This window comes from Hibiscus syriacus, unplaced genomic scaffold, assembly GCF_006381635.1.
Source record: "Hibiscus syriacus cultivar Baekdansim isolate YM2019G1 unplaced genomic scaffold, ASM638163v2 tig00110575_pilon, whole genome shotgun sequence".
In the NCBI taxonomy this organism is placed as follows: domain Eukaryota; kingdom Viridiplantae; phylum Streptophyta; class Magnoliopsida; order Malvales; family Malvaceae; genus Hibiscus; species Hibiscus syriacus.
The window spans coordinates 118,697-142,147 of NW_024062786.1; the positions used below are offsets into that span (position 1 = coordinate 118,697).

Sequence of the window (23,451 nt, forward strand, 5' to 3'; positions counted from 1 at the left end):
TTCCGAGATGAGAGATAGGTCAACCACCGTGTCAAATAACAAGAAAATAGATCTCTTTGGAGCAAGCACATAAGCCTAATGCCTGTTGTCAGCATGTGAGATTCAACCGAGGTTTCTTCCTAGATACCTCGAAAGAGTTTTTTTTTGACGATTCCATGTTTTTCCCCGTATGCTTGTGGGTTATTGCCCATAAATTAATAACGGTAGTTGTTAACGTAAACGGGGTAAACAAACAGAGTAGTAAACTATGGGTGAAGTATGGATAGAGGGGATGGACATGGATACTTTTTTAAAAAAAAATTTATGTTTTTATTCTTAAAATTTTATAAATGGTACCTCAATAATTTTATTCATTAATATAAAATCATACTTAGATGTCGTAATGAAATTGTATAGTTGTGAGGTGGATCGGTAGGTGACTGGCAATGTGAGAACAGTAACTAGAGGGGTCAAATAAGGTTGCCATGCTAAGCCAAATGACAGGCGACTGACCTGTGTAGAAACTGATGGGTTTGGTCTTCTTGACAAACATTTATTTGCCACGTGTTCGTTCAGTATCAAAACAAGTAGTCTAACGCTTCCAAAATTGTTCCTATTTTCCTACATTGAATATGACTTTTGTGGATGAATTGAACGCTTGAACTTTTGTGAAAAGCATTTAAACAGTCATTTCTGAAAGGGAGCTAACCCAAAAATAGCTATGGTTACTGTACACATAAAATTTATGTGGCCCAAGCTCATTTATTCCGTCACTAAACCTAAATCCAAAACACAACCAAACCCATCATGATCCAAACTCGAGTCCACCATAGTCTGAACAGATCCAATCTATCCAGACTTTTAAAACCTAATCATATCCGACCCAAAATTAAACTCAAGACTTCCAGAGCATATATATATATAATCAACTGGGAAGTTATACAGTGCAGCAGGCTTAAAAACGGCTAAAATAAGGTGTTATCAATTTTATTATCGTTTAAATAATAAAATCGGTAAAAATTACTTAAATTTTTTCAGTGATTACCTAAAATATTATGTTAATCCGGTCATTTTTTAAGCCTAATAATGTTTCCGGTATTTTTTTTCGAAAATCCAATAAAAAACACTCAATAATAACAAAACTGGTAGCGTCTAATAATGTTTCCTGTAATTTTTACCGGTTTTATTATTTAACACAATAATAAAACCGGTACCGCTTTATTTTAACCGTTTTTTAGTCTGTCGCACCTGAACTATCCCCTAATCAACTTCATAGATTTTGGAGTACTCTTTTTAATAACACGGAGGTTAAAATCAAAACCAAATTAATGAAATTTGAGATCCAACCGTCGTAATCCATGTTTGCTAATTAACTTATGCAAATCCAAATGACAATATGATTTTATAAAGAAGGGAGGGAAAATAAAACCAAATATAATAATAATAAAAAAATTATTTTAATAAATAAAAATAACATTGCAATAATAAAATAATACCCAATTAACTCATTTAAAGCACCCTGAACTTGTAACTAGGAATCGGCATGAGTCGAGTTTGCATCGAGTTTCGACTAATCCGAAAATTTTCATCCTTCACCCGACCCAAAAAATATATACTCTTCACCCAACCCGAAATCGACTCGACCTTTTGAGATAAAATCTGAACCCGATCTGACCCGACCCGAAATAATAAAAAAAATATTATTTTTATTCAATAAAAACATATATTTAATTGAAAAAAATATATATAGAGGGATACTATTGTAATTATTCCTAAATATATAAGGTAAAATTATATATTTTTTGGGTTGGGTCTGGTATTTTTCACCCTAAACTTGAATCTGATCTAACCTGAACATCACCTTTAAAAAAATCTGACCCGACCAGACTCGAACCCAAATTTTTTAAAAAAAAACCTGATTGGATAGTGTCAGGTCGGATCAACTCAAATCAGAATCCGTCGGGTTCGGATCTTATGCTCATCCCTACTTGTAACCCAAGTAACTCCTCTTAAGCATGTATATTAACGATAAATATATGGAAATTAAACGAATTTAATTGTGAAAGGGAGTGTTGTTACTCTTAAAAATCTCGAATATAAATAATTATATTTATAGGGTGTGTACCCGTTTTCAATGGGTAATAAATATTTTAAACATATATTGTATTGTAATTACTCTGTACTGCTCGAAAAATATAAAAATTATATGAGCAAATTAAATAAATAAAAAAATTGAGAATTGGTATAGTTTTGTATAGAAAATAAATGTTTTTTATTAATGATAGAGGGCGCCCATGGGTAAACTTGAAATATAAAATTTATTTTTTATAATATTTTATAATTAATTTAAATAAAAATATTTTAAAAATAGTAAATCTGTATTCAAATCAAGCCGGCCTGATCTATATCAAATCCTAAATTAAGATGAATCATTTGATCCATAACAGATCTAATTAAATGCAAGAAAAAGAATTGTTCGAAATTTTGAGTATGTTTGTTTTATGTAAAACATTTTAATTTTTTTTTATTTTTAATATTTAATTGGCGGAAAATAGATTGGTCAATATAAAATATTTTTTAAAATGACTTATGGTCTGATTTTTCATAAATCATTTTCTAAAATTTTCACTTCAAATCGTAAATATTCAAAATAATATTATTTTATATATTTAATATTAATATAATATTTTAACACCATTTTAATAAATTATTAGTTATTAAAATATTTAAAATATATTAATTAATATATTTAATAATGTAACGTTATATTTTTTATATTATAATAATATACTCAATTATATTATAGTAATATATGATATTATATTCTTATTTTAATAATATATAATAAATTATTAATAAATTTTATATTATTTATTAATTTTCTAAAAATAATATTATTAAATTATTAATAATGAATAATATTATTTATGCATTCAATATTAATATAATATTTTAATAAAAATACTTAAAATATATATTATAAATTTTTAAAATATAATTTAATAGTTTTATTTTAGGATTTAGGTTTTAGGATTTAGGATTGAGTGTTATAATATTTTTATTTCAAAAGAATATACTAGTCTTAATATTTTATTTATAGTAGAAATAATATAATAATAATAATATTGATATAAATAATATTAAATAAAGTATTCTATTATTTTAAATAATAATATGAAATTTTTAACAAATTATATTATATATTGTATTTGATATCTCTAATAAATAGTTTCTAGAAAATGCCAACGATCGTTGGTACAGGTCGTTGGAATTCATGAATTTAAGCTTGTAAGGCTAAATTCGAATTTACCACCGTCATTTTTGGTGAGTAAATTATAAATTCTTATGTAAATCTCAATTGAGTCTTAGGTATGCCATGACCCTGGACCGGGGAAATCACCCCTGAATTAAACTTTTATTTACTAAAAATAATAATTTCTATAAATTCACCATCTAATGAAATATGGTTTACACTTTACAAAATATCTTTTAAACACCGTAAAACGTTTTCCAAAAAACATTTTTTTAAATATATAACTCATCCTATGAAAAACATTTTTCAAGAAAAAAAAAGTGAAACAAACATACCTATAGTATAAAAAATTTAAGCAACACAAATTATTTGTAATACAACAAGGACTTAATAGCATATAGGCATGTAAACGAACAAAACGAACACGGTTCTTAACAATTCTTAGCAAGTAATTATCAGGAAAAAAAAGATTAAGTGTAAATATTGAAGAATCTGGAAATGGATCCCATCCACATTCCTAATCCTGTCTTCAAGTAACAACCGGTAGCAAAGATACTTACCTTTTGAAATATTTTGAATCTTAATTAGGTTGAATAATCTCATGCGATGTCCTCGCGGTTTCTTGCTGCCCGGAAGTTAGTGAAAAACAAGCATAACAAAAGTTTCAATCAATATGTTTAGTATGGAAATGAAAAGGGAAAGCCGTGTCGTGAAATTCAAAGAAAGGCAACAGCCACCTTTTGATCACATCAAATTATCTTTGGAGATTTGATTCTCTGGCCTTGTTTTTGTTTTCCCAAAGCTAACATTTTCCACAAATTACAATTATTCTATGTGCCCCCAATTTCCATCTAAGATGTAACACCTTGCCTGCATGGTCCGACCCCACCGCACCTAACATGATTAACCCCCTCTCATTTCGACCACGATTAGACCCTTTTGATCGCAAAAATAACAACGTTTACGATCCATCGACAAATCCACTTTCATTTTTGTGGCCTGTGACGTAAAAAGATAATCTGCATGTAAATTAATCAAAATCTAGACTTTGCTTAAATCACAAATTGCATTGTTTTTCTTTCTTGTTATATTTGATGAACTTTGACTCGGTGACAAATCATGCAACCTTAAAAGGATATCGACAACAGGAAAATTATCACTATCTGCAGAAAAAAAAAACCAAAACCCAATTTGGAGGACTCGATGAGGACAAAGAATCTCTACTTTATCCTATGCCTTACCCTCCTTGTGCTATTGATTTTGCACAACGGAATATGTTTCTTTTAATGCCACGTAGGCTAATCAAAGCAAGAAGAATCTAATAAAGAGCTACTTGGATGGATGTTGACTTTAGCATATATATATATTGATTAAACTCAACACTGTAGGCTTTTACTTTATGCACCAAATTGCCCTTCTTGATTTCAGTGGCAACCTGCTGGGGGTTTATTACACACAGTGCAAAAGAATAAATATTCTTAAAACAAGTTAGGGGTCCCATTCAAGTTTGACTTAAACTAGGTTTCTTTCACTCATACCACAAAAACGACAACGGGGGAAGGCCATGAAAAACGAAACACAATTTTGCTGCAGCAACTAGGAAGGAACAGTCTATGTATTTGGATTCATTCAATTTGGCCGACAGTCTACGTTGAGGCAACCGATAGATAGACATGGTTAAGCCTAGTGCATGCAAGAAAAGTGTAACATCTTTTTTTAATGCAAAAAGTTGGTTTGTTTTTTTTTTAAAATTGTCGATATTTTAAGCATTTGTGGGGGAAGAGAAACGATTTGGAGAAGCCCGAGGCGTAAACACTATGATTAAGGAAATACTGTCTTTTCCTTTTCCTTTTTTAGCATCTCATGTCTTCATCTTCTTCACCATGTTTGAGACAGAACGAGTGGGTTGATGTCCAAACACCCTGAACATATATTATATAAATTCCTTTAGGGCTTTTTGGTATGGTATCGCTTCAAATAGAGAAATACTTTCTAAAAATGCAAAATAATAAAGTTATTACACTTTTTTTTTGATACGTACAAGAAATGGGACCGGTGAGAATACCACTTAGTTTGACTACTTTTTTATATAATTTATCTATTTTTCATCTATTTATTCTTACGATCTATTTTAATTATACAATAAAGTGTAATATCTTTTTTTAAATCATACCTAAAATTATATTGTTATCCCGTTTTGATCACTCGTTGGCCGCTGTTAAAAATTAAATATAATTGCTCACGTGATATTTTTCCAATGATATGACATTATTTTACAATGATATGTCAACATCATTGTTAATATTTTAATAGCGAGAGATCGAAACAAAACCAAAATGTAATATTAAATATGATGTTGAGAAAGAATTTGTTGGATGCTCAAAATGGAACTGTCGGAATAAGTGGGTGAGTAAATACATAATATACCCCTTGTTATGCCTTTGGTTGGTGGCACGGTTTCATTGATACTAGGACGGCACCGTTTTAAAGATAATTGGGTATTGGAATATATACAAAATGGGACCCCTGGTCTCAAATTTCTATTTTCAACAAGATATATCATTAGAACATTCTCCCCTTCCTTGTCTCAACAAACTACTTGATGTTATTCCTCAACTAAAATCAACTATTTATATATGTGAATAAAATCTGTTAATTGCTACCCTTTTGTCGGTTAATATCAATTGTAATTGATAGTTACACTTCTCCTCTCTGAAGGGTATATCCAAGCTAATTTAATAAATACCTATATAGATTATCTTCAGTCAAACAAGTATTAGATTTTGAAGTTGGTTTATTTATATATAAATGCATACATGGTAATGTTCTAGCAGGATTAAAAATATATTGCTCAAGTTCTATTATTAGTCCTTATAGTATGTATAACTTGTAAATTTAGTCCACATACTCAATTTTTTTTAATTTTCAAAGTATAATCTTATTCAAAAAAGTAGATGGATAATATGATAATTTCAAGGACTTAAAATGATTAAACTGAAAAACATTAACTAAATCTACGACTTATGCATAATTTAAAGAGTAATAAGATAGGTTTACCTAACGAATTTCATGGATACTGTTTGAATTAGGACCAAAGTTTTAAACTTTAAAAAGTTGAGGGACTAAAGTTGAGTAAATTAGAACATGGGAACTTATGCATGCTTGAGGGACTAATAGAAGAATTTGACAAATATATATTTTTATTAGCTAGCAGACCAAAATGTAAGACAGTGACTGTTTTGTCCTTTCCTTGAAATGGTTACAAGTAATGCATGAACCGGGTACCGTTCGCTCAAAAACCTAAAACAATCCAACAGATCATGTGGTTCTGAGATAATTAGAAAACAAAACCAAGGGAGAAAAATGCCAGAATTATAATGATTATATAGCGGTTAGAAAGAGAGATTAATCAAATAGGCTAGAGTTTTTGCAAGGCTTCTAGAGAGCACGTTTACGAAAATGGAAGCCATCTTGATTCAGTAAAGAATCTAAAGATAATGATCCCTGTCGAAGAATAAAATTTCACTTTTTTATTCATCATCTCTACATATATATATATTCATCAACATAACTGCTAGCTGTAATAATAAGCTTCTGACTTCAGGAACTAAGGTATGATTATATGTAGGGTTGTTCTGTTTATACACTGGCATTCACCACGTGGCACAATGAGTCGGATGATGCAGATGATCTAGTGAAACTCAACAGGTCTATCTCGCTGTTGTATCGAACGGCTGGTAACTGGAGATCATAGTGATGATCGTTGCCGGAGTTGCTGTAGGCGATGGAGGTGTCATTGAAGCATGCCAATTGCCTAGATGTCTCTGTTTGGCCGTTGAGTTGGGAGGCTACGAGTTTGTCGAGTGCTGCCCAGTTTGTGAGCCTTGAGTCACTGCTGTAAACCGAGTTGGGATCACCACCACCACCCACATGATTTGTGATCGAGCCTTCATTGTCCATCATCATCGGCTGATAACAGTTGAGGCTGCTCGTCGAGTTGGGGCTCTCGATGCTCGGGAGTTTCATGAATGAGTCCGGGTAGCCATTGTTAATGGCTGTCTCGATGGGCCTGATGAATCTCGAACTGTTGTTTGCAATACAATCTTCATTACAATTCCTTCGCATGTGTTCGAGTATCTGCTCCAAGTCTCCTTCATTACACGAACCGAACATATGGTTCCCGGTTTCTGAACTGATGGGGTTATCCAGTGTTTTGTGGTGATTTTTCTTCTTGAAGATCCGACATACCACCCATCCCTCTTCTTGTGTCCCCTCTCCCATAGCATTAGAGACCTTGATTTATTAAAAAAAATCACTACTAATATTAATTTTGATGACCAACAAGTATCAGAGTTTTTGGGTTACTTACAGTTGTTTCAACGATGTTATCGTCTAGCCTGTATTCGTGCATGATCCAATCGGATTTTTGGCCATGAGGGGCTCGTCCTTTGTAGAACACCAAAGTCTTCCTCATTCCGATCCGTCGGCAGTTGCTATATATGATCTTGTCACGTCCGGTCGCTTTCCAGAACCCGGCAGACGTGGCACGGTTGGTGCGAGTTCCGGTTGGATACTTTTTATCTTTGTGGCTAAAAAAGTACCAATCGTTCTGAGGAGTGGTTCCGATTTTGCAACTCTCTGCAATTCAATTCTTGATAAAGTACTTGGAAATGGAACGTATATAAAATCAATGAGCAACTTATATAATCATGCTATATATGTACCTTGAATATCCCAGGGCTCGAGCTTATTAAGATCAACATCCCGAATCACGTCTAAATCTATTTTCTCATACGAAACCTTCTTTCTGAGATAGTATTGTAAGAGCTCCTCTTCGGTGGGATGAAATCGGAATCCGGGTGGGACTTGGGACTGTCCATTTACAGAAATGTTCATGTTCTCCGGCATTTGGAAAGGCTATGAGTTGAGATGAGAGAAGAAATGATTCCAAAGCTGGTGTGGGCAATGGAGTATGTAGACAAGGCTATATATATATATATATGTATGTATGTTTGAACATAAAAAGGCCAAATTAAGATACAAAGGAGAGAAGAAAAAGAAAAATGGTCTGGGTTGTTGATGGGATTGGTGGTGCCGGCTAAAGGCAAAGAGAGAAAGTATGGTCGGGTCATAGTATTAAACTGCGGTAGCAATAACATAACAATCGAATTGTAATATTTTTTTAAGATCACTTCAATATCACAATATCGTAAATAGTACAAAAATATAATTAATTTTAAGAAATAAATGATATCATAACCTATGTAACTACGACTATAATCGTAATTTAGTTTTATGGGCGGGTTTAGGGCTACTATGCATCGGAGAAGAGCCAGCTACCTAGATGGAAAGAGAAACGGCATTATTTTGGGGTTGTAGGACCCAATGTGGGGGCATGGCTCCATCAAAAACTATGACCTTCGACCTTAAAATCTTCATAGAAAAGCACCTCTTTAACTACCCAACCTACATCCATCATCACCTGATTCATTTCTTTCTCCCATGAGAATGCAGTACGTCTCGTAATCAGTCAACGATGAATACCTAATTTCTTTTTCCATCAGATGAATACCTAATTTCATTTCAAAGAGATAATGGACTATGCATTAAAGGTGGAAGGTGTGGGGGTGGAGGAAAGGGTAACAAAATTTAATCCCATAATTTATAGCAGAGCTTGTTTCTTGAAAAACTCCAAGCAGCAAAGAGTGAATAATATACTTTCATTATTTGCATTTACTTCACCTCTCATGATTAAATTGTCTTCATTTCAGCTTTTGCATGCATAAATGTGAAAGTCTGGTGCTTGTCTCTTGTTATTTCAGACTTCTCTTCTTCTTCTTCTTCTTCTTTTCCCTTATCTGCAGTGAACTGTACTCTTGAATGATGAATTCAATATATGTGATGAATCATTGGCAACACTTTTCCCTTAATTAATTATGCTCACCTAAATAAATATTAGCATGTAAATTCACTTACAACCATAATTTCCAATAGCGAATCTAGGGGTAGGCCCTAATCACTTAATTATTTTTTTATAATTATAATAAAAATAAACGCTAAAATATGCTCCTAATCACAGCGTTCTTTGTATATTTAAGATTTAGATATTTTATTTTAAGTTTGAAGAATTTAGCTAATTAATATTGTGATAGCTTTGAGTACAATTAACAAGCATAGTAGCAAATCAGAAGGTAGAGTAATTTAAACATAAACCTAGCTAATTAATGTAACTAAACATTCATTGCTGTGATGATGCCACGTTTCGTTTTTATTACTGGGTTCAAAGAATCCGTTGAAATCATTCCAACTAACGCATAAGGACGATAATAATAATAATATATTAAAATAAATGTCCAAGAAGTATTATTTTCCCTCTTTATTTAACTAAATAATAATTCCTGTATACCATAGGTTTGGATGGAATTAATCATATATTTTCATAATGAACGGTTTTAAGGGTTAAATGATCAACTTTCATGCATTGTAAAAAGGACATGGTAACATGAAGACATATTGTTTTCGATATATACTAAAGTTACTTATATGGCTTTAATCTCACTTTATCCTGAATGACGTAATTGTGCATTTAGTTAAAGGAAGTCGCGAAGGTCTCCATTCCAATCAATTTTATGCTCTGAATTCCTTTAACTCTAATAATTGATGTGATGACGGACCAACCACTTTACAGTTTAGTTACTGACCCCCATATATTACTTTTCATTTCTTGTTTTTTCTTAATGTTTTACTTACATTTAAAATGTAAACAAGCGAGATTCTGGGTGTTGGTCGACAAGCGCTCCCCAGTACAATTGATATATTTTTACTCGACAATAAAAGTTTATGCATTCTTCCTGCGAGATGAGAATGGGGAGATTCTCATCCTGAAACTGATTAATTGAAGATAGTGGAGAATATTTCCCCATTCAAGGGACCAGACCAGTGCCTTAAAAAAAGGAAGACGATGAAATGAGAGAAGATGCCTTTTGGATTGCATTACACATCAACAAAGTAGAAAGCAAGCTGGAGATTCTCAAAACTTTTGAATATGAAGTCAGTGTAACGATTAGGAGGCCATGGTTTCTTATGATGGGGTCTGTGGAGCTGTCATTCTGTCACCCATGACTGCTTTCCTCTTTAGAAAAATGAACCTTGACAGTCCTAGGACACGTAATGTTATAATGCCTACAAAAACTTGAGATATGATTGGCAAAAAAAGACATTAAAGTTTGAGGTCTTTTTGTGGGAAATAAAGTTGACTTTGAACATAACTCCCACTTTTTCTTTCGGAATCATTTTTAATTTTATAAAAAAGTAACATTTTCATCATTGAAGCTACATTATTAATAATCAAACAAAGTTTTGCTTAGGCCGATGCCATGTGCATGAGCTTACCGGCGAAGATGCAATCTGAAGGACGCCTAATTCCAAGGACTGGCGAGGTGATCAGCACATCTGTTGCCATTATTCAGCTTGCATACGACCATCTTAAATAGAAAACCATGCACCTATCATCTTATAATATATCAACTCTTTTAGCTACAATGTTGGATTTTTAATTATGCAATCAATTTGCCAGGGCCGTAATAACAATTGGGGTCAGGTCAGGGATCCAATCCCATTCCCATATGTATTAAAGAGACATTTGTTGCTATTGGGGCTTTGATTGGACAAGATGACAGTTGGGTCTTTAGCTTAATCGATCCAGATCCTGTCCTAATAAGGCCCAAGTTTTGTCTTTAGCTGAGTCTGTCCAACACATACCAGAGTATAAATCAGCTGCTTTTTTTTATTTAGGTCGTAGTATTTGACGAACAGCATGGATTATAAGGATTGGCATGTTGGACAGGGCAATTAGCAGCTACCTGGTGTTTTTATTGGAGCCTTTGGATGATCAACTCGATGAATGTTCTGTGTGGGTCAAAAGCATAATTTTGAGGGCCTTTTCCCACTTCCACTTCGCTGGTTCCAACAGCTGTTAGGTCAACTTCCTCGCTGTTCAGATGCTTGGTCGGCGCCTTCAGACACACTTTTCTTATATCGGCCTTAAACAAATTAGTGGAACATGTTTCAACGCTTTGACAGAGCCGACCACTGCATGACTGAATCCCAGTCTACGAACAGTTCCAGCAATGGACCCATTCTTCTCTGTACACCCTACGATTTCTCTTCACAAATGTCCCAAATCTCCATCCGACGGTCTGTAATAAAACAAAAGTGATCAAGCTAAAATCGAAAATAATAATGAAAGCAGTGCCCAGTTACATGTGCCGATGTGCGAGCCACTGACTCTTGACTGTCTGCCGGTTTTTGTTTTTATTTATTTTTGCTATGGAAGGATAGGACGACAGTCTCCACTTGGTCTAGGCCATCTTTTTCCAACGTCTCAGCTCGGCTTCCTTGTCATTTGACGCCAACAACATCGTTCTTACACGACCACTCAAATTTTCATGTAACTTTTTTTGTTACTTCATGAATAGAGTGGTTTTCTTTCATAATCGAAGATGTCTGTCTGGCTTTGTTTGCTTATAAACAAAATATGTTACTAGAATGGTATATAAAGATGATCCTATCATATTTTCTTAGTGATGAAAGTACAATCGAAAATTAAATTGTTGTTAGAGCAAAGAACTCGATATAGACCACCTTATTATGTGACTTCATTAAGTATTACTCAAAATAAACCAATAGGGCTATCAAATTATTTAGAGATTTATTAAGTACAATCTATCAAATTAGAGTTAAATGAACTCGTCAAGCCCGTCTCATTAGAACTACTTAGATCATAGACTATAGATTCATTAAGAGCACGAAGACTCAACCTCTCAAATTTAATTAAAAAATTATATTAAAAAAGCAATGGCCAGATTACAAATCAAAGTTAAAGTCAGGGGTTAAATTGCACCCAGAATATTTAGGGGTCAAATTGCAGCTCAATACAAAGTCAGGGCAGGGTCATATTGCTCAGAAGCCAAATTGCATATCGAAGCCAAATTCTGTTAACCCAAAGAAAAACAATGGGTGGTGAAGGTGGTTAACAATTTAACTGCTACCCTCCTTAATAATTCATTACTAATTGTCCAAAATAAAAAAATTTAAAAAAAAATGAAGGGAAAATAAAGAATATTTTAGAAGATTATGGCAGAAAGTTTTGGCCCATCATCCATCAGTATCGATGCTGTTTTTCGGTTAAGGAAGATAGGTGCAGAGGAAGAAGGGAGTTGAATGAAGCCAAACAGAAACAAGGAAAAAGAAAAAAGACAACCCAGACTCTCAAGGTTGTATGAACGAACGAATGATATCGCAGACCCACAAATGGTTGAAACAGAACATGCAAAAACCCAGGAAAGGGAGAGAGAAAAATAAATAAATAAATAAATTTCATGGTCGAATATAGCGAGGCAGATGTTATTGAGTCCCCCCCCCAGGCCCCTACGGCCCTACCCTTCTTCACCACTCTGATATGTATGCATATATATATATATATATGATCTTTGTGGTTGTAAACACGAAAGAGAGAAGAAAAAGTTCAAGTCTTGGTTTTTTCATTGGACAACCTTGCTTGCTACGGCCGTGGTACCCACAAGAAGCTTTTGTTGGGTTTCCTTTATTTTTATTTTTCTCTCATTCTGTCCCATATTATCATCCTATCTCTTTCTCTCTCTCTCTCTCTCTGTGTTGTGTTATAACTTGGTATAGGTAGGAGTGTATATATTTATGTATAAAGTTCTTTTCTTTTTCCTTTAATTCAGCTTTATTAACAGTAATGGAGGAATCCAAGGAGTTTTGGTTGTGAAAAGCGGCCATTATTATTATTATAGCATTAGAAAAAAAACAGCAAGAGGAAGAAGAAGGAGGTCATCACCAAGAAAACAAAAAGAGGATATACACCATTGCTGCTGCACAAGTGCTCGAGGAAGGGCAGAGACGAACAAGCTTTGTCCTTCGATTGATTTGGGATTCTGTATCTGTCCCTTCTTTTTCATATGTCTCAACAAAGGCAATTCCAAATGGTGGGTGGTAACAATCCATGGTAGTTCAATGACACGACTTTTACGAAAATCTTTGATGGTGGTTTGGCTTGGGAAACTCAAAGAGATACCATGAGGCATTATTTTGAGCAATTTGGAGATATTCTCGAGGCTGTTGTGATCACTGATAAGAGTAATGGGAGATCCAAAGGATATGGCTTTGTAAGTTTGGTTGATCCCTTTCTATTGACAAAAGCCTTGATTGTTTTCCTTTGTTAATCATGCTAATGACAAAGAAAATTAACTCCTTGTTCATCTTTTGTTTGCAGGTTACGTTTAAAGATCCAGAGGCAGCTAAAAGAGCATGTCAAAGCCCTTCACCTATCATTGATGGAAGGCGAGCCAACTGCAATCTGGCTGCATTGGGTGCTCAAAGGTCTTGTCCACCAGTTTCTCAACATGGTTTCTTTCTTTCTTCCCTTCCGTTCACATTTACTTTTAGCATATGTTTGAGTTTGGTGGTGCCGTGGTGGTATTTCAAATGTAAAAAAACCCATTCTTTCTGAAGATCTAAAACACCTGAGGTTTACTATAAATTTAATATAGGAAGACCGATTACAATTAAAACTCTATAAATTAATAATATCATAACCAGAGAAATTTATTAATTTAGAGAGTTATTAATTTATCGATAAATTAATAATTATCAATTTAAAGAGTTTTTAAGTAATTATACTGTACATACCAAACAAAAAGGTAAATTAGTCTATGCCTCTTAGAATTACGTTGCAAGAGATGAGTTAAATTAATAATGAGCTTCAAATAAACTTGAGCTTTAAAGGAAAACAGACAACTATTGAATCATATTTCAATAGAGTGTAATATATTTTTTTTCAGTTTCTATGAATTATTAATTTATGATTTTCTTGGGACCGAAAATTATAAAGGGATCTCATGAAAAAATATTATCTTATTATTTTATCGAGTTTTTCAATTTTTTACATTGGCCCAAGTCGGGACTGGACAAATTTATTATTTTAGAGAGTTTATTAATTTACCGAGTATTAATTTAAAGAATTTCTACTGTACATGCAGGGGCAGGACGGTTTGGACCAGCTCCTGGTCCTGGATTGGTGGCACCTCCTGGCTATCATGGTCCCTCGGCTTATATCGAACAACAGCCTACTGGTCAATATTCAATTCCTTACTGATTAATAGATGATATTGTCTTGGTTGCTGAGAGCATCCGATGCTGTGTTGTTCATATTTGTATCAAAGTGGTTCAAAAGATTGATTTTATATCTTTGAACTCAAAGCAATAACGAATATATGTGCTCAAATTCAACTCGAACATTGGCCTGATATCTTTCAAGGCACCTACATGAGCTTATTGGAATGTTGTCCATGGCCTAGACAAAGAAGAAAACTTTATTTATAGACAGACATTTAGTAATGCTGGACAACTCTTCATTGGCCTTCATTAGTAGTGTTAGACAACTCTTCCTTACCTTTCTTTCGGTATACATAACGGGTCGTTCTGCGGTGCGGCGCCTAAAAAACGGCTAATATACGGCGTGACCGGTTAAATAAGTGACCGGTTAAAATTTAGACCGGTTATGTTATATTATTTAACCGGAAATATTATAAAGTACAATAACATACTAGGTAGCGCTTATATAATGTAATAGGTAGCGCTTATATTTACCTATTTTATAAGTAAACCGGTATATTTATACCGATAGCATTGCAAATTTACCTATTACATTATATTATATTGAAAGTGTCCATACTTTTTATAAAAAGGATCGATACTTTAACAGTGTTTCATGTTTTCCACCTACAATATTGATTTAATAATTTCATTTGCACAAAAAATTATTTGATTGTTTTGATATTTTATAAAATATTATTTAGAATTTTTAATTTAATAATAATATATACCGTAACGTAAAAAATAAATCATTAGACGCCTATAATTACTAAATTAATATCTTAAAACTCACTCAAAAGATAACCTTAAATTAATGTTTTCCACAGTGAAAAAAGTATGGACACTTTTATAAAAAGGATAGACACTTTACAATATAACCACTACCTATTGCTTGGCATCATATGAGATTTGGATTTTGATTTCCTTTTGCTTGGCACCATATGAGCTTTGGATTTTGATGAGCATCGGAAGTATTTCAGACTTATGATTTGGGTGGTACTCAACTTATGATTTTAGTTGCTATTTGTTACATTTCTTGTATACCACCCAGATCATACGCCCGAAACGTTTCTGACGCTTTAAAGTTGACCAAAAAATAAAATGGTCGGGATTTCCCTCGCGTTTATACGTTGGAAAAAAAACAATGGAAATTAGGAATAATCAATGATAACATGCATATTGGCTTGGGCTAATATTTATAGTGGAGCCGAAATATATATTGAAATTCAAACTCAAATTGAAATTTAAATTCAAACTCCAATTACATATGAAATGAATTTGAAATGCAGTGTTAAATTGAACATGAAAATTGCATAATTGATTCATACTGTTCAAGTAACATGCTTTATGAACCATCAAGCTAAAAGACAATATTGATTGAGTTCAAAGCTGAGTTGTGAGTTGATGGAGTTGTCACACTTGTCACATGGTTGGAATAAAGTACTCACATGCGAGATAGATACCTATTACATTATATAAACGATACCTATTACATTATATAAGGGCTACCTATTACATCATATGTTTACCTATTATATTGAAAGTGTCCATACTTTTTATAAAAAGGATCGATACTTTTTTTAAAACTTATGTAATTTATGTTTCAATTTTTTTAACAGTGTTTCATGTTTTCCACCTACAATATTGATTTAATAATTTCATTTGCACAAAAAATTATTTGATTGTTTTTATATTTTATAAAATATTATTTAGAATTTTTAATTTAATAATAATATATACCGTAACGTAAAAAATAAATCATTAGACGCCTATAATTACTAAATTAATATCTTAAAACTCACTCAAAAGATAACCTTAAATTAATGTTTTCCACAGTGAAAAAAGTATGGACACTTTTATAAAAAGGATAGACACTTTACAATATAACCATTACCTATTACATTATATAAACGATACCTATTACATTATATAAGGGCTACCTATTACATCATATGTTTACCTATTATATTGAAAGTGTCCATACTTTTTATAAAAAGGATCGATACTTTTTTTAAAACTTATGTAATTTATGTTTCAATTTTTTTAACAGTGTTTCATGTTTTCCACCTACAATATTGATTTAATAATTTCGTTTGCACAAAAAATTAGTTGATTGTGTTGATATTTTATAAAATAATATTAAGAATTTTTAATTTAACAATAATATATACCGTAACGTAAAAAATAAATCATTAGACGCCTATAATTACTAAATTAATATCTTAAAACTCACTCAAAAGATAACCTTAAATTAATGTTTTCCACAGTGAAAAAAGTATGGACACTTTTATAAAAAGGATAGACACTTTACAATATAACAATTACCTATTACATTATATAAACGATACCTATTACATTATATAAGGGCTACCTATTACATCATATGTTTACCTATTATATTGAAAGTGTCCATACTTTTTATAAAAAGGATCGATACTTTTTTTAAAACTTATGTAATTTATGTTTCAATTTTTTTAACAGTGTTTCATGTTTTCCACCTACAATATTGATTTAATAATTTCATTTGCACAAAAAATTATTTGATTGTTTTTATATTTTATAAAATATTATTTAGAATTTTTAATTTAATAATAATATATACCGTAACGTAAAAAATAAATCATTAGACGCCTATAATTACTAAATTAATATCTTAAAACTCACTCAAAAGATAACCTTAAATTAATGTTTTCCACAGTGAAAAAAGTATGGACACTTTTATAAAAAGGATAGACACTTTACAATATAACCATTACCTATTACATTATATAAACGATACCTATTACATTATATAAGGGCTACCTATTACATCATATGTTTACCTATTATATTGAAAGTGTCCATACTTTTTATAAAAAGGATCGATACTTTTTTTAAAACTTATGTAATTTATGTTTCAATTTTTTTAACAGTGTACTGCGAATTTAAAATGATAATATACTTGTAGTTATTGTACATACCTAAATATGTACTGCGAATTTAATGTTGTACCCACCCTTTAACTACAGAAACATGTTCAAAATGAACCTTCGTTTACATATCCATCAACTCCTGGAGCACTGAACTTGCACAACAAAATTTTTGCCATGGATAATACTGATGTAGACAATGTTAAGCCAACCGAGGAATGCCATGAAGTACATAATGTTGATGAATCTGACAGATTGGTTGGTCAGCTCTTCTGTTCACGTGATCAAGCTTGGCACTTTTACAAGGGATTCGCACGGGAACATGGGTTTAGTGCACGTAAGGGAACAACACGGCTTGACGTGGAAGGGAATGTGAAGACACAAGAATTTTGTTGTTCCAAAGAAGGGTTTCGAGTATCAAAAGTCAATACTGTTGATCGTCAACGTGCTCATACGCCAGTCACAAGAACAGGATGTAAGGCTAGAGTCGTAGTTACAGCAACAAATACAAACGATCAGTGGGTTATAAGTAAGTCTGATCAGAAACATAATCATGCATTGTGCACATCTGCTATGACACCATTTATGCGTTCTAATCGAGCTGTAAGTAAGGCTGATATCGATGAGGCAACAACATTGAAAGAGGTCGGTGTTGGCACGTCACAAGTAATGAACTATTTAACGCAGCAGGCAGGGGGCTATCATAATGTTGGATTTACACATAAAGACCTCTACAATGCACTTCAAAGAGGTAAAGCAAAGGAAATCGTCGATGGGGATGTGAATGCGCTTATTGCCTACTTTGATTATAAGAAACATGATGATCCCGGGTTTTTTATGACATACTCGGTAGACGAATCGGGGGCATTGTATAATCTTATTTGGTCGGATTCTACATCGAGATCGGATTACACATGCTTCGGTGATGTAATTGCGTTCGACACAACGTACAAAGATAATTTGTATGGTCGACCAATTATGCCTATTGTTGGTGTCAATCATCACCATAACACAATTGTGTTTGCCACTGCCATAATCGCTGACGAAACGTCTCAATCTTTCGAGTGGGTGCTACAGAATTTTTTAGAAGCCATGATGAATAAATCACCTATTTCTGTTGTAACCGATGGGGATAGGGCAATGCAGAGGGCTATCAAATCTGTTATCCCTTATGCTAAGCACAGATTATGTTCTTGGCATCTTTCTCGCAATGCACAAGCTAACATTGGTGACCCAAAGTTTACAGCAGCATTCTCAAAATGCATGGCTTCCTGGTGGACAACCAAGGAATTTGATATTCAATGGCGTTCGATTGTTTCAGAATTCAACGTCCAAAAGCATCCATGGGTGATTGAGAAGGGAAATACACGACACTTATGGGCACAAGCATATCTAACCGGTCATTTCTTTGCCAATATTCGCTCAACACAAAGGTGCGAGTCTATGAATGCTTCACTAGCTATTGCACTGAAACACAAGAAGACATATTTAGATGTTGTTCGTGCAATTGAAGATGGAATTAGTAGAATGCGTATGAACGAGTTGAAAGCGGATTACTTAAGTTCCCATACGAAGCCCTTCCAGATCACAAAACTGGTCGACCTTGAAAGCCATGCCGCTGCGATTTTTACCCGCGAATCTTTTCGTGTGTTCCAAGATGAACTTACACGGGAGACATTGTACCGGATTGAGGCAGAGATTAAGTCCTTATCAGATGAATGTCAACATTATATTTTGTCAAAGTACGCAGAAAAAAATAGGAAATTTGAAATTAGTTTTGATTCTCGTACGAAAACTCTAATTTGCTCCTGCAAAAAATTCGAGACCGTTGGACTTCCGTGTCGCCATCAACTTCACATTTTGAAGCAATTGGACTACACATATTTGCCCGGGACTTTGATTCAAAGTAGGTGGACTAATGATGCGAAGGCTTCTGCACCCAGCTATGTTGATTTGAATGTGTCTCCAGAAGTGATGCAAATGGCAAGGTTCGCTGCTCTACGTTCAACGTCAAGTAGGTTATGCTACATTGCATCAAAGACAGACGAGTCTTTCAAAACCGCAAGAGATGAGATGAAAAAACTAATAGAAGAATTAGAAAACTCGTTTGGTTTGAATCATTCAGTCAACCAGAGCATTGTAGTAAACAATGTTCGTGACCCTCAACGAAAACAACGCAAGCGAAAAGAAGTGCCGAAGAACAAGGTCGAGAAGCAAATTAGGCGATGTGGGTACTGCAACGGTGAGGGGCATAACAAACTAACATGTCCTCAAGTCAAGCTTAGTTTGAGTACAAGCACACAGCCTACATCAACTGATTTTTTCGAAGACGGAATGGAATGACAACGATCTCCATATAATATATCGTAAGTATCAACATCACTCCTATTGTATGTACATGTAAATATTTTGAATGAAGGAAGAAAAACCGCGTTACTTCAAATTACCGACACTTTTTTAAATGGTATGGACATAAAGTACCGACACAATATTATAAAGTGTCGATATAGGTTGTAGACCTATTCGCTCATAAAACCGGTATATTTATACCGGTTATATTACAAAATTATCTATTACATTATAATTATGGGTTCCGATGTGTAAAATGTCGACACTTTTTTAAATCGTATCGACACATTTTTCTTCCAATATGGACATAAAGTACCGACACAATATTAAAAAGTGTCGATATAGGTTGTAGACCTATTCGCGCATAAGACCGGTATATTTATACCGGTTATATTACAAAATTATCTATTACATTATAATTATGGGTTCCGATGTGTAAAATGTCGACACTTTTTTAAATCGTATCGACACATTTTTCTTCCAATATGGACATAAAGTACCGACACAATATTAAAAAGTGTCGATATAGGTTGTAGACCTATTCGCGCATAAGACCGGTATATTTATACCGGTTATATTACAAAATTATCTATTACATTATAATTATGGGTTCCGATGTGTAAAATGTCGACACTTTTTTAAATTGTATCGACACATTTTTCTTCCAATTAGTGTCGACACATTATTTAGACTTATTCTCTCATAAAACCGGTATAATTGTACCGGTTAGATTGAAAAATTACAGATTACATTATACTTTTGGGTTCGATGATTTTGGGATCGACACCTTTTATATATGGATCGACACTTTATTGATGCACCTTGTTTTTAATTCATTCTGGAAAAAAAATATCGACACAAACTATATTAGTGTCGACACATTATTTAGACTTATTCTCTCATAAAACCGGTATAATTGTACCGGTTAGATTAAAAAATTACATATTACATTATACTTTTGGGTTCGATGATTTTGGGATCGACACTTTTTTATATATGGATCGACACTTTATGGGTGCGTGCACCTTGTTTTTAATTCATTCTGGAAAAAAAATTTCGACACAAACTATATTAGTATCGACATGACCCTTAATGTGTATAAGAAACATGTACAACAACATACTGCTAACTTTTCTCATCTCATTCATAATTATATTCACATAAAAAAATATAAATCGTATACAAAATTATAAATCTTATACAAAATTAACTCGACATTTACATCATTGCATCCTTTTGTTATTCCTATGTAATATTGCAGCTTTTGTTATCTCCTGTCTTCGTTCATTTTGATTGTGGCTTACGAGATCGTTTAATACTCGCGATCGATCCCAGTCTCCAACAACCTATATTCAAATTGTCAGAACGTTAAGTATTGTCAACTACAGCATTCAATCTACGACTTTTAACAATTTTACCACAAACAATTTTTTCTATCCACTTACAAAATCACCAGTTGCCCCTGTAGAACCGATCGATTCCATCCACATCATCACATACATGCCGCAATCATATCTGTTACAAAATTTGAAAACCACACATGTCAATATGATGAATACTGCATAAATTAAGCTTTCTATTTGGGATAACATCTCATACCCATTCAATTGCTTATTCTTCTTATGCTCCACAAATTTGAAATTTTTCAAGGGATACTTTCCTAGAGATCCACATGACTCAACCCAAATGCGTTTCTTATTATAAGAATCTAATATTTTAATCTGCATTAAAATAGAAGAAGTTATGCACCAAAAAATTATGCATTATAATTTACATAATGTCCTTTCATACATACATACATACCAATCTCTTAGCATCCTTCACTATCTGTTTAGCTGCTTCAGTTGTAAACATACTATCATATATTGTTACAACATGATCTACCATATCCAACACCAACAGATACCAATGTGAATTATGGTAGTTTATTGTGATCATTATCTGCAACAAATTTCACACCCAATTTGACAAAATTCAACATTCTATATCCGAAAACATCATTTGCAATTGGTATGGTGTCTTACCTTCTCACAGTCGGTCAATTTCACATAGTTATCCAATATGACACCCCAGAAGGTAGAAATACCCTCAACACTTTCTTTGTTGTTGCCTTCCAACGCCTGTTGCTGTAATTACGCAACAAACATTATTAATTTACCGTCTATAACACTACTTTTCAATATTTATTAATTTAACTCACCACTAAGAGGTATGGAAGGTAGCCAATCCTCCGGTGTGACTTTTGAGAATCGTAGCATATGGTCCAGGCGAGCAAATCGATAACCTAACAAAATTAATTACACAATCAGAACATATTCAATAAGTTTTATTTATTTTCTACTTTCTACTTACCACACCGCCAACCCATTCCGTAGGCTTCAACGTTGCAACGTCGTATACAGTAGCGAATTGATTTCCCATTGATATTACAGAATATCTGTATGAATCATTAGGATTAATATATTGTCATGAAATATTTAAATATCACTCACAAAACAATATATTTCACTTACCCCGATTCTAACTCGCTATTCCATAAATAATCACAAATTGCAGCTTCGATGTCATCAATTCCGGTTGGAATGTCCGCTTTTTCAACCTACAATTTTGCATACAAATTTTTGTCACAACAACATAATAAAAATCAAATTAAGTATTCTTTTATTAAACTTACCTTCTGCTTCTTCTTCTGGGGTGCAGGACATTCCGAATCCAAAACTGCTGCTATAACACTCTCCGGTGTATAAATGACATCGACTTCCTTCCTCCTCGTTTCTTCCATCTCTTCTTCTTCCTCCTCCCTCTTTTCTTCTTCATATTTTTTCAGTTCATCGTACTTTTTTCTACATAGCTCTTCATATCTTTTATTTCACCCTTCAATTGAGCTCCTTCATCCGAGTATTTATCAACCACCCCTTCACCCCCGTAAGTTCACTCCTCAAATCAACAACCTCCTTCACCACTCCCTCAAATTTTTCTCCGTCACCATCTTAATATCACCCCTTAACACCGAAACTTCTTTCACCACTTCACCCCTCAACACCTCTACTTCTTTCACCACTCCATCTATTTTTCCTTCCACTACCCCCTTATGCCTCTCGAGTTTCTCTACGACTTGATCAAGTTTCTCTTCGACTCTTGATTGTCTTTGCATGATTTCAAATTGGATTTTTTTGATATCAGCCAATTCAGACATCAAAATGTCGAAGTTACTCTGTTTTGCTTCACCGTCGTCCCACTCACCTTCATCCCCCAATACTTCTTCCCTCAATACAACCATCCCTCCTTTCTTCTCCTCTGCCTCCACTGCCTCCTCTACATCCTTGCCAATAACCTTCAAAAAATTAAATTACAATATTAAGACATTGATTATATTCTTAATATTATTTAATTACATTTATTACCATTTCTTGCTTCTTCCCTCTATCCAACTTCAACTTCACCATCACTCTAACCACCTCTTCCTTCCCCATGCACGGATGCGTGCCACTCCGGTTCTTTCATAAGCCGGCACTGCCTCACAGCCCGACCAAAAATCGAACAGTGCAACCTGCATTTATAATAAAATTAGAATTTTTATATAAAAACACAAAAAAGTGATTCAACTCATTTACCTCTAAGATTGCTATGCACCCTTTGAGGTATCTCTGGCTGCCCTTTTTAAAGGTGATAATTGATTCAATCAATCTCGAATGGATATATTCAGCCCAATTGAATTCACCCTTCAAGCCTTCATCGCAAATGAGCTTCATATATTCCTTGTTCGTTGACGTATCACCCGTT

General features: G+C 33.5%; 1 protein-coding gene across 2 annotated transcripts; it reads right to left on the reverse strand.

The window, feature by feature from the left end:
• Window positions 1–6,760: 6,760 nt before the first annotated feature.
• LOC120133026 (NAC domain-containing protein 43-like) lies at window positions 6,761–19,415 on the reverse strand. Of its 2 annotated transcripts, XM_039149694.1 has the most exons (5): window positions 19,380–19,415; window positions 7,957–8,149; window positions 7,602–7,870; window positions 7,344–7,525; window positions 6,763–7,280 (listed from the first exon to the last, which is right to left on the reverse strand). In XM_039149694.1, exons 2-5 carry the CDS (start codon window positions 8,138–8,140, stop codon window positions 6,872–6,874), a joined length of 1,044 nt encoding a protein of 347 aa, XP_039005625.1. In that variant the 5' UTR covers window positions 8,141–8,149; window positions 19,380–19,415; the 3' UTR covers window positions 6,763–6,871. The 2 variants fall into 2 exon arrangements, with proteins under 2 accessions (XP_039005624.1, XP_039005625.1); XM_039149693.1 differs by having other exon boundaries at window positions 6,761–7,525.
• Between the last annotated feature and the right edge of the window lie 4,036 nt (window positions 19,416–23,451).

Bases quoted from the DNA above. Each gene is read 5' to 3' on its own strand.
- LOC120133026 (XM_039149693.1), bottom strand. From the start codon at position 8,140: ATGCCGGAGAACATGAACATTTCTGTAAATGGACAGTCCCAAGTCCCA. The intron at 7,871-7,956 runs GTACATATATAG...ATTGAATTGCAG, and splicing joins CGAGCCCTGGGATATTCAAG to AGAGTTGCAAAATCGGAACC. The intron at 7,526-7,601 runs GTAAGTAACCCA...TAATAAATCAAG, and splicing joins ATAACATCGTTGAAACAACT to GTCTCTAATGCTATGGGAGA.